We start from the raw sequence: 11930 nt of genomic DNA on the forward strand, positions 1-11930 counted from the left end.
TCCATCAAAAAAATCAGACCCTAAACTAATCAACCTCCCCTGGGTAAACAGATGCTGTATAAAGAAAGCTTTTTCATACATAATAGATCTGGCCAGCCTTATTGATAAGGTAACGGATCAATATGATGTGACCTTCAGATTAATGGTAAAAGAAATGAAAATGATCACAAAGGAGGTTCAGGCCCACAGATTAGTATTAGACTACCTCACAGCCAGAGAAGGAGGTATGTGTATGATTGCCAAGGAAGCATGTTGCAATTATGTAAACCAAACTTATGAGGTAAATTTAGCTATAGAAGATCACCTCAATGAAGTCAGGAGACTAAAAAGGGACTTTGCAGAACAACATAAAGAGGAACCATGGTTGTCAGAAACCTGGTTCTCCTGGCTTAATCCTGCTAATTGGTTTAATGGATTAGGGGGATGGATATCTGGTATATTATCAATAATTGCAAAATGTATGGTTCTTCTGCTAGTCATATATGTGGTAGTGAAAATTGCTATATGGCTGACTAAGAAATTACTGACACTTGATTGTTGCTCCTGCAGGAAAAAGAATGAGCTTCCTGAACCTGTAATGATCACAGAAATTTTTAAAAGACTAATGCCTGAGACAAACAGTGAACTCTATGAACAATGGTCAGCAGACAAACCAAAGAAATGCACAGTCTGCAACAAGAAATTATTGACAACTGAACAAAGGACATGCAAGGCCTGCAGAACTACTATAGACTCATTAACTACCTACTAAGAAGCCGTCTTCTAAGAAACCATCTTTTCTAGACATGGACATTTGCCAAAATGCATCTCCTCATAAATCAAGTTAGAACAGGGAGGATCACAGGCTTATTAGTGGGGGATGAGTTGACAGATTCCTAAGGGGACCAACTCTATGCATGTGGCCTTCTACATGTGTATACGTACCTGCTTATTAAGAATGTGGTTCTATAGATAGGATTAGGTAGGTAGGAGGAGAAAGGGGCGAAAATTGAATAAAAGATGGGAAATGTTAAATATGATTTTTTGTTAAGGCCTCATAAGGCCTTTGTTCAGCCATTTTATTGTAACTTGCATAGAAATATTATTTGCTAGAAGAGATTATTCATTTTTCTGTTAACTTGCAGTTTTGCAATACGTGAGCCTATGGCCTTGAAGTTGAACTAATAGAGAACACCTGAAGAATGTAACCAGTTATGAAAACAATAATGAGCTTCATATCCAGCTGGTAGTAAGGGGGCTGTATCCATGGTGTTACACATAGCATATCTCCAACTCCCCTTGAGATAAGAAATAATAGGCTCATCTGTCCTTAGAAGGGGGAGAAAAGTAAACACCTCAAGAATACGTGAGAAAGTTAATCAGTAGCGCTTCTCATAAACTAGTGGTATAAACTATTGTATGCATATGACGTAGGATTCATTTATTCAGTAGCCTATAAAAACCTGTATCTTTGTATCAATAAACTAGAGAATATTCCTTGTATACAGAACTTGGTCTGTGTCAATTCTCTCCAGCTGATTGAAGCGCTTCCAGATATACTTGACACCACAGGCAGACTTGGGTCAGAATTTTAGCTCTAACAATAGCATTGCGCATGTCAAACAGAGGTGTGATGGGTGTACCCAAAGTGGATTCAATTAAGAGTACAAATATGACTGACTTACAATTTATTTCTGCAAACTGCAGAGTAATTTCACACATTTACTGGCTATTGATGGGTTGCTTTGTGTTTTGGAACTAGGGGGGGCACACTGTATCATTATCAGTCCTGGCACCGCTCTCATGTCAAAGTTTAATTCCTCCGAGCAGTGCCAGATTGGCCGTTACAGAAACCATTTTCAAATTACTACCCCTCAGTGACTTCAGGTCATTTATTCACTCAAACATCTTACCCCCCCCCTCTCACAATTAACATGGTGGAATGCGATTTATTAGACTCAACCTTAATATAAGGACATGACTGTGCTCTTATAATATGGGAGGTTATGTGCCTGCTAAAGCATAAAGTCTAAATATTAAGGTTTCCTACAGCAATGCCTCAACTGTGCAATTCTTTTTGATGTTTGACTAGCTTATATTTCTCAGCAAACCGTTTCCCACATTGAAGGCACCCAAATGGTATCTCACCGGTATGAGTCCTTTCATGTCTGACTAACTTCCATTTCTCAGTGAACGGTTTTCCACATTTAGAACACGTGTGTGGCTTCTCCCCTGTGTGAATTTTCCTATGTACACCAAGCGCTGACTTATCTCTAAACTGTTTACCACATTCAGAGCACATGAACTGTTTCTCTCCTGTGTGAGTTCTCTTATGTCTGGTTAACTTACACTTCTCAGTAAACCGTATTCCACATTGAAAACATTCAAATGGTTTCTCCCCCGTGTGACTTCTCTGATGCACAACAAGATGGGTACTGCTCAGAAAACATTTCCCACATTCAGAACAAGAGTATGGCTTCTCTCCTGTGTGACTTCTTTGATGTACAACAAGGTCTGATTTAAAGCTGAAACATTTTCCACACTCAGGGCACGAATATGGTTTTTCTCCAGTGTGAATTCTCTGGTGTCTAACAAGTGTTGACTTATCCCTAAAAAGTTTCCCACATTCCGAGCAAATCATTTGTTTCTCACCTGTGTGAGTTCTTTGATGTCTGACTAACTTGCATTTCTCAGAAAACCATTTTCCACATTCATTACACCCAAATGGCTTTTCTCCTGTGTGAGATCTTTGATGTACGACAAGATGGGCATTGCTTCGAAAACACTTCCCACATTCAGAACATTCAAATGGTTTCTCTCCTGTGTGAGTTCTCTGATGTTTAGTGAGATCAGATATATTACTAAACGATTCTTCACATTCAGCACACATATATAGTTGTTCAGGAAAATCAACGGTTTCAATCTGTCTTCCCAAAACTTGATGCTTCGTAAGATCAAATGCAGTAAATATACAGTCCTTACTATGGGAGTTTTCATAAGCATTACTTAGGGTGGCTGGATTGTGGTAAATCAACTCAGATTCCTGTGTAGGTGAGACGGATTCCTCCTTGATAGGAGTAGATGGATTCTGCACAAAATCTGTAACTGTATAAATATCAATGTCTGAGAGATCTCCTTCTTCACATGTAATTGATTCCTCCTTAATATGACTAGATGTATATTGTGTAAGATCTGTTGGTGAATAAATATTGGTGTCTATACAATTTCCTTCTTCATAGGAGAATGATTCTTTAATATGAGATGTATATTGTGTATCTGCGGGTATATAAATGTCAGTCTGTGTGAGGTTTCCTTCTTCACTGGAGACCGATTCCTCCTTAATGTGAAGAGATGTATAATCTGTGGGTGTATAAATGTCAGTGTCTGTGAGGTTTCCTTCTTCAGACGAGACTGATTCCTCCTTAATATGAGGAGCTGTATATTGTGTATAATCTGTGGGTGTACAAATGGCAGTCTGTGGGAGATGTACATCTTCATATGAGACGGATTCCTCTGTCACATTTCTCACAGATTTCCTCTCCATTTATCGTGGCCTATAGATTAGCAAACTTTTGTCAATATTTTTGGAATCAGATGAAGGTATAGGAGGGTGAAGTCCTGTTCATGTATTAATGGCCTGATATACATCTGTAGGAAGCAGACATAAAAAAACCCAGAAGTTTTATTATGCTTAAAGAATAATTATATGATTAAACAATAGCCAATAAGGTATACAATGTAAAATGATAAATATAGAAAGAAAGATTAAATAATTACACCAGACATTTAGTTGTGAATGGACTTAGGGTGATATAAAGAATTTTACTTACTTGGGGTACAATGTCCTCATGATTTGGCGAGTCCCTCCTGATGCCTGGAATGGGCCAGTACTCCTCTGCTCTATGTTGCTTAATCAAATAGAGTTCATTTAGAGCCCCTCCATGAAAACTTCACAGTGGCATAAATAGGAAGTTCACAGATGAGGGGCATCAACGCCAACACTGCGGTGTGTTTGTAACAGGCTTGCGGTAGCTGCAGAGTTCAGAGCAGATCTGAACCGCTGGGACCCTCTGGATCATGAGAACACTGTGCCATAGGCAATTAAAGTCTGTGTTTTAATAACATAAACTCCATCCAAAGCAAATTTTAAAGTTTTGTCTGGAAAACAAAACAAAACTGAAATGTAAAATAAGACCAGTGTATCCAAACATACACTAATCAGCCGACAAAACAAACCTCACAAAATGAATGTGGAACTAGGACCAACAAAATCTGCCATACTTCATCAAATGTCAGAGGAGTATAGGTACGTTTGGCAGTGACAAGTGACACTGAAGAGTCACTGAGGAACAGAAGGTGGCCAGGTAGGAAATCATTATAGTGCATGACTGTACAAATGTAGAGTAGCATTTATGGAAAAGTAAGAAAATTATATGACATACTAAATACATGAAGTAATCATAACAAATGTTTTGGATGGGGGAAAAGATGTTCTCATTGGGACATTTAGTAATGTAACGAGCTGTTAGCAAAACCACATACAATTGTGTTCAAACTATTAAGCACCAACGGTAGAATTGTGTATTTCAATTGTACGATGATTTAGCTACAAAGTTTTGCAAATTTCACTGCAAAGTTTTCTTTTTAAAGCGTAACAACATTTCAAAAATTAAATAGTACAAGTTATATAGTATGAATTTGACAGAGATGTTTACACACACTCCGCTAGATGCCAGTAGTAGTTATTCAGGTGAAGACAAATACTACAAAACGTCTACCCAAGTCGTGGTTGTTGTTCTGTCTACTCTCAAGCATTGGCTCCTATAAAGAGCTTCAATTAAATTACCCTGGCACTATTGGTGCAAACATGGTGTAACAAGAGATTGAATCAGTAACTAGATTCCCAATGTAAAGTGAAAAATAATGAGAAAAGAAAGGAAAGAGAATTAAAGTAAAACAAAACAAAAAACAATTCCATTCTAAATGCTAGATAATAATAAATATGTATGAAATACATCCAATCGATTAACAGTAAAATTAATATACTCAACCATATCATATTAAAAGAAAAAAATAAAATAGAATAAACACATATAATCAATATATATCTTATGTTGTTACCACATCTCTAAATATCCATAAACTGATAAATTGTAAGAATATAAGGATGGAACAATTGACAATAAACAAGCGATGTTCAGTATAATTATGTTATACACCTTTGTCGCACCATTAGTGAAAGGGTAATCTAACTTTTCATTAGGGATGATGTAACTGATCCTTAGAGCTACAGGTTTTGCATCTAAACAGCTGTTTGAGGATGTAAAAATGTGCATAATTCGCTATGACAAAGGATGAGAAAGCTATGTAATGTCTCCAAATAATTCCTTACACAGAACTTTTGATGACAAAATCTTGAAGACCAGGAAACAATTTATCTGATCGGATCTACAAAACATAACCCAGAGTGCAAACAACCTGTTGGAAAATAGGACGCTCCACTGGAGCAGTTGTGTACACACCTCTGATTTAGTCGAAAAACAAAATATTTTGTACGACTTCAGGTTTTTGTTTTGAAGAAAGAGCACCTTGTCAACCCTTGCTGAGATATCCCTGTTTATAGACATTTTGTTTGCAGGTTAGACTTTATGTTTCTGTTGCCTTTAATTGTAATGAGAGCTGCCTGCATAGCTTAACACATTAGATACAGTCTATTATACCACTTTCATACTGCCGCCCCTGCAATATCCCGGGTTTTTGCAGGGGCTCGGAGCGTCCCAGCTCAGAAACACCATTCATACTGCACCTTGGACCCGGGAATTTCCTGGGTTGACCCCATTCATACTGCACAAGTCTGTTTCCTGGCAATTTGTGGGAGTCATCACCAGAGCAGTTTTCATTGGCTGAAAGCTGGAATATGGAAGAAAAGAAAAAAAAAAATCTCAATCTTTCTCTCTCTGTCTCTGTGTCTGTGTGTCTCTCTCTGTGTGTCTCTCTCTGTGTGTGTCTCTCTCTCTGTGTCTCTCTCTCTGTGTCTCTCTCTCTGTCTATCTCTCTGTCTCTCTCTCTGTCTCTCTCCCCCCCCCCTCCCATATGCAAAAACCCTCTCTCCCCTATGCAACTATGCAAAAACCCGGGTTGCACCATTCATAGTGCAGGCAACCCGGGTCCGACCCGGGAATTACCCCTCAATAAATCCCGGGTTGAAGACCCGGGTTTTTAGACCCGGGATTTTTCACTTGTACCATTCATACTCAACCAAGACCCGGGTCGTTTGAGCTCGACCCAGGAAAAACCTAGGATTTTGGTGCAGTATGAATGGGGTATTACAGATATTCAGTATTCGAATTGGCTATGGCAAAAACAAGGTTTCTGTCTTTATGGGGCTGGAATAGAATGCAGACACACCACTGCCACCACATCATCAGCACGCGATCAGTGCGTTTGAACTGTACAGCACAAAAAGCAAAAACGAACAGCTTAAGCTATGTAAGCAGTTCCATTTGCAGAATAGACTTGTGTTGCAGATCCTTGCACTTGGAAACGCATCTTTGCTCATATGCAAACAAGACATCTTTATATTTAAATCTAAATCAAGTTTTATAAGTTTATACATTTACATATAAAAAGAAAAATATCCACAAAGGTGGTGTGTGGGGAGAACAGCAGAAGCCAATCTTGTAAGTGATCAGAATGATTCTTTGATTATATAAAAGCATAATCTAAAAGTATAAGAAAAGAAAAATATACATTCATTTTGGAGCCATCAAACACAGCCATTATGTATCTAAGATGAGTTCCTCTTGATAACAATAAGCAGTTTATATGCTTTGAAATAATTTGTTTACATACGCATTACACATATGCGAAGCATATAATAAACTTTATTTCAACAACAATACACGTGTTGAATTAGAAAGTAAACAAGAACATCTTATACTGTAAACATTTGTCTGAAACAAACACCAGTTTGTCTCTAGTGTCTCCATTTGATATCAAAGCAAATAGTTTGAGACACTTCTTTATAGCTATTTAATACTGAAACTTCTTCTTATATCTTCTCTTTCCATGATACAAAAATGAATGGAAGTGTTAAAGTATTTTTCCAACTAAAGAGTTTAAGAGAAGAATAAACCTTTTATGCTTTGGGATAACTGGTGAGGCAGGAAGTATTGTGTAGACAAAAGGCAGAATGGATTCAACTATATAACACATCCTAGATACTCATGTACAACATGTACAGAAAGAAAAAGGGTTTGTAATTGTCCTCAGTCAAAAGACTGGACTCACGGTGAAGACTGAAGCAAAAGGTTGAATTGTGAGGTATCAATGGTAAGCAGTTATGTTAAAAAGTATGAAAAAGAAATTCTAGCAGGCTTAGGTTTGAATAAGTTCAGAGGCAGCCAATCAGAAACTGCTTTTCCCGTCTATACATGGATCTTTTAGTTCTCAGACATCACTACTGAATCATGCCAACAGAGGTTCTACAATGATCCCAGGATAAAGGACTATCCTGTGGGCAACTTTATGCTGATTTACCTTCAGTTGTGCTTCATTAAGGACTAGTGAACAGGGTGACTTGGTACCAACACATGATAGGAATCTGAAATCATACAGGGATTGATGAACAATATTTAGCCACCAAGAGATTCACCGCAATTAAAACAATCCAACTTGTTACAAACAAATGGGCGCCCGTTCTGTGCAGCAAGACCCCTACTCGCTGCCTGTTGATCTCACGCTGGAATACTAAAAAACAAAGACGAAGGAGGTTTAAAGTCCCGGGATGCGTCTTCAGCTGTACAGTCAATGAACAGACAGGGGGTTGTTGACTTCACCTCCAATTCACCAACACAATTCAATGGGAATGTCGTTATCAAGACCCAACATTTGGTGGGCCCACTCCAGCATGTCCCCTAAAAATCTATTTTTATCCTGTGTGGACCTATTAGTGAACCAAGTCCCCAGAGAAGTTGCACAGACCACTGGCTAAAGACTTTGCAGGATTTCCTCTGTTAGCAGTTCGATCATGTTGAGCTGGAAGTGCCGAACAACTATAGATACACTTTTACTCAAAAAGATACTCATGGGTTAAATTAGGAATGAGAATTGTGTATAAGCAAGTTATCTTTTATGGCCAAACAAATGTGCCTATTTTAACTCTACAGTTTTGGCCAAACTTCCTCAACCCTCCTTCTTATGGGTGCCTTCTGCAATCGAGGACTTGGGGGAGGCTCAGAAGCTGCCCTCCGTGATGCAGTTACCCAATCGAGCGGGGAGTGGTTATAAGAAATCAGCCCCACCGAGACCACACCGTAGTAGGAACCAGACAAGGATTCAAAGAGAGCTTTCCTAGTCCCCGCTGCTGAGAAAACGATGGTATTGGGCAGCACAGTGGCCTAGTGGTTAGCACTTCTGCCTCACAGCACTGGAGTCATGAGTTCGATTCCGGACAATGGCCTTATCTGTGTGGAGTTTGTATGCTCTCCCTGTGTTTGCGTGGGTTTCCTCCGGGTGCTCTGGTTTCCTCCCACACTCCAAAAACATATTAGTAGGTTAATTGGCTGCTATCAAAATTGACCCTAGTCTCTCCGTCTCCCTCCCTCTCTGTCTGTCTGTGTGTGAGTGTGTGTCTATATAAGGGAATTTAGACTGTAAGCTCCAATGGGGCAGGGACTGATGTGAATGAGTTCTCTGTACACAGCTGCGGAATTAGTGGCGCTGTATAAATAAAATGATGATGATGATGGAATCTAAAGAGGCTTCACACACAGAAATTCTATGCCTTTCTGCATAACCTCAACTTTTGCTGTCTCCCTCTTAGTCCTGCGCTGAGAGTACAATAATCTCTATATTTCAATGTGATAGTTGGTCAGAAATAAAACTATTGTATTATATTTTATTATATTTTTCAGGTTTTTATGCGATTAAATAATTTTATAAATCTAAGTCTATGGTATGTTCATTCACAATATTTTGCCATCAACATTGACGTATTTACACATTTCATGTGAGTAAAATATTTTACTAAACAACTTTAACAATAGATTATATATAGTTATTCAGGGATTCTATCTGAACGCTGTCTTTTTCTTTTTCTTGTTGTGACACAAATTGAAGGACTCCGGTATTCCTTCTTAGACATCAGCGAATCCCACCATATAACCTTTCCTTCTCCCTACCCATCGATATTATCTTGTATATATAGCGCCTGTAGTTGGCTTTATTTAGTTTTTCCATGGCTGCATACAGCCTGGTTCTCCATGTCTGTGCACTGTGACTTCTGACATGGCGCACACACATGTGCAGACCACTGAGGTCCAGGAGACCTATACCAAAGTAAAAATTACTGCAGCAGATCCGCTCCTAACAGCAGCAGTCTGGTGCCTTCAGGTAGCCGGTCCTGTCCTCGGCTTGCAGCAGACACTGGTCCATGGCCAGGACCACTAGAGAAGGTAAGCCCCCACCTACAGAAAAACAACAAACCGCTACCTGCCCTATCTATTCTAGAGACAGGGAAAGACACAGGGGAAGATGAGGGGCTATCTTATATACCATACGAGGTCTGTTTTATTTTTGTAACCTGTCTCTACCTAAGCTGAAAAGGAAAGCCACCCAGAACTATGGAGACTTAAGGAAAAAGTCTTGATGCGCTGTGGAAACTCAGCCAGGCCTAGTGCTGCTAACGGCCTAAGCCGAGACTCATATCATCACTTAAGGTTTGTTTGCGGTGTTCTTGCCTATTTTGCACCTGTTTGCTTAATACTGATTACTGCGCACCTCTGAAATAAAAAGCATAATATTGGATTCTGCTGTCTCCACCCAGGTAGTACTCGATTCGGCTGCATTTAGAAGACTGTGTCGGTCAAAGTAGGGACCTGCAGATGTACTAGTGTGAGGGACATGGTGCAGGGGAGTGGTACATCTGCGAAAGACTCCAATAAGTGAAAAATGTTGACTTACGTATTTACTACTGTCCAGCAATCAGACGGAAAAGAAATAATGCATAAAAACATACCATAGAAATATGATAGTGTAACATCAAGTATATATAATATACACACACATATATACGTGTCTACTGTACTATATATATGTATATATATATATATATATATATATATATATATATATATATATATATAGATATATATATAGTACAGCCCATATACACATATTATCTATTACGCACACACATAGAAAAGGAATGTTCACAGCTCCTAGCCAAGGAACGCTGAGACACTTGGAGTGAGAAGAGGTTCAGCAGCAGCCCAATGCAGTTTTTTTATATACTATAGATGATATGATGTTGGGGGGAGGGTTAATATATATATATATATATATATATATATATATATATATATATATATATATATATATATATTATTTATATCTATTTATCTATATGCACACATACAAACTATGACACCATGTATATAATATGTAATGACTACAATGCTCACCTACCAAATAGTACATAAGGAAAGTAATATCCAGCAGCTTCTCTCATCTCTATCAGTAACCATTAATCAGCCACGGAAATAATTACTTCTCTGTGTCCCATTTTTTTTCCATATGCACCAACCCAATATGGCCGCCGGGTCGTTACCATGGTTACTAAATAACGCGCATGCGTCACCGGCTGGTCCAAAATCTGACTTGGTTATGAGCAAGTTTTTATACAGTGTCGATAATGAATGTAACATGTACAATTTAAAAACTGGAATAAAACTTATACCGACTATTACTAATTCTGTCCGGGCCGGAGACGAGCAGACATTTTATCTGGGGCAGATCTCAACACAACATGATTTTGAATGTTTAACTTTCTTTGGGTTTTTTTCTGCTGAACAGGCCCCGCCCCCGCAAGTGTTACCCACGTCTGAGAAAGAAGACTCCCCCTTAGGAACCTCCCCACGTCACTCTGACATCACAGGAATTCTATGGTTGTTAGTGTGCAGCAGATGCAGCATTTCTGTCTGATACTGGAGTCACTAGTGTAGAAAAAAGTAAGAGGAAAGGGTAATGTGATGGGGGTGTATATGTGTGATTGAAGCTGCAGGGCATATGGGGGGCATGTGTGAAGGTGCTGGGCAGAGAGGGGGCATGTGTGAATGAAGCTGCAGGGCATATGGGGGGCATGTGTGAAGGTGCTGGGCAGAGAGGGGGCATGTGTGAATGAAGCTGTAGGGCACAGGGGGCACATGTGATCGAAGCTGTATGGCACAGGGGGGCATGTGTGATTGAAGGACATATGGGGGCATGTGTGAAGCTGCAGGGCACATGGTAGCATGTGTGATTGAAGCTGCAGGGCACAGGGGGGCATGTGTTAAGCTGCAGGGCACAGGGGGGCATGTGTTAAGCTGCAGGGCAGAGGGAGGGCAGTTGTAATTGAAGATGCTGGGCAGAGGAGGGGCATGTGTGAAGGTGCAGGGCAGAGGGGGGCATGTGTTATTGAAGGTGCTGGGCATAGGGGGGGCATGTGTGGATAAAGGTGCCGGACAGAGGGGGGGGCATGTGTGAAGGTGCTGGACAGAGGGGGGGGGGGGGGGCACGTGTGAAGGTGCTGGGCAGAGGGGGGCATGTGTTATTGAAGGTGCTGGGCAGAGGGGGGGGGGCATGTGTGGATAAAGGTGCTGGGCAGAGGGGGGGCATGTGTGGATAAAGGTGCTGAGCAGAGGGGGTGCATGTGTGGATAAAGGTGCTGGGCAGAGGGGGTGCATGTGTGGATAAAGGTGCTGGGCAGAGAGGGGGCATATGTCAAGGTGCTGAGCAGAGGGGGGCATGTGTGGCTAAAGGTGCTGGGTAGAGAGGGGGCATGTGAGGGAGAAGCCTCTTCCCCCACACGGCCCCTCCTCAACCAACAATACCCTGAGAACACCTGCCAGCTTTTCTTTGATATTCCCCATGACACGTATTACATTATCTTTTCCCTCACTGCCCCGCTGCCT

The 11930-nt window shown here is 40.3% G+C and overlaps 1 protein-coding gene across 2 annotated transcripts; it reads right to left on the reverse strand.

Moving 5' to 3' along the window:
* Positions 1 to 1588: 1588 nt before the first annotated feature.
* LOC142159904 (uncharacterized) lies at positions 1589 to 10535 on the reverse strand. 2 transcript variants are annotated; one of them, XM_075214765.1, is made up of 3 exons: positions 10447 to 10535; positions 3810 to 4137; positions 1589 to 3627 (listed from the first exon to the last, which is right to left on the reverse strand). In XM_075214765.1, exon 3 carries the CDS (start codon positions 3521 to 3523, stop codon positions 2039 to 2041), a length of 1485 nt encoding a protein of 494 aa, XP_075070866.1. In that variant the 5' UTR covers positions 3524 to 3627; positions 3810 to 4137; positions 10447 to 10535; the 3' UTR covers positions 1589 to 2038. The 2 variants fall into 2 exon arrangements, with proteins under 2 accessions (XP_075070866.1, XP_075070867.1); XM_075214766.1 differs by lacking the exon at positions 3810 to 4137.
* Positions 10536 to 11930: the final 1395 nt, after the last annotated feature.

Source organism: Mixophyes fleayi, chromosome 6 (genome assembly GCF_038048845.1).
Source record: "Mixophyes fleayi isolate aMixFle1 chromosome 6, aMixFle1.hap1, whole genome shotgun sequence".
Taxonomy (NCBI): domain Eukaryota; kingdom Metazoa; phylum Chordata; class Amphibia; order Anura; family Limnodynastidae; genus Mixophyes; species Mixophyes fleayi.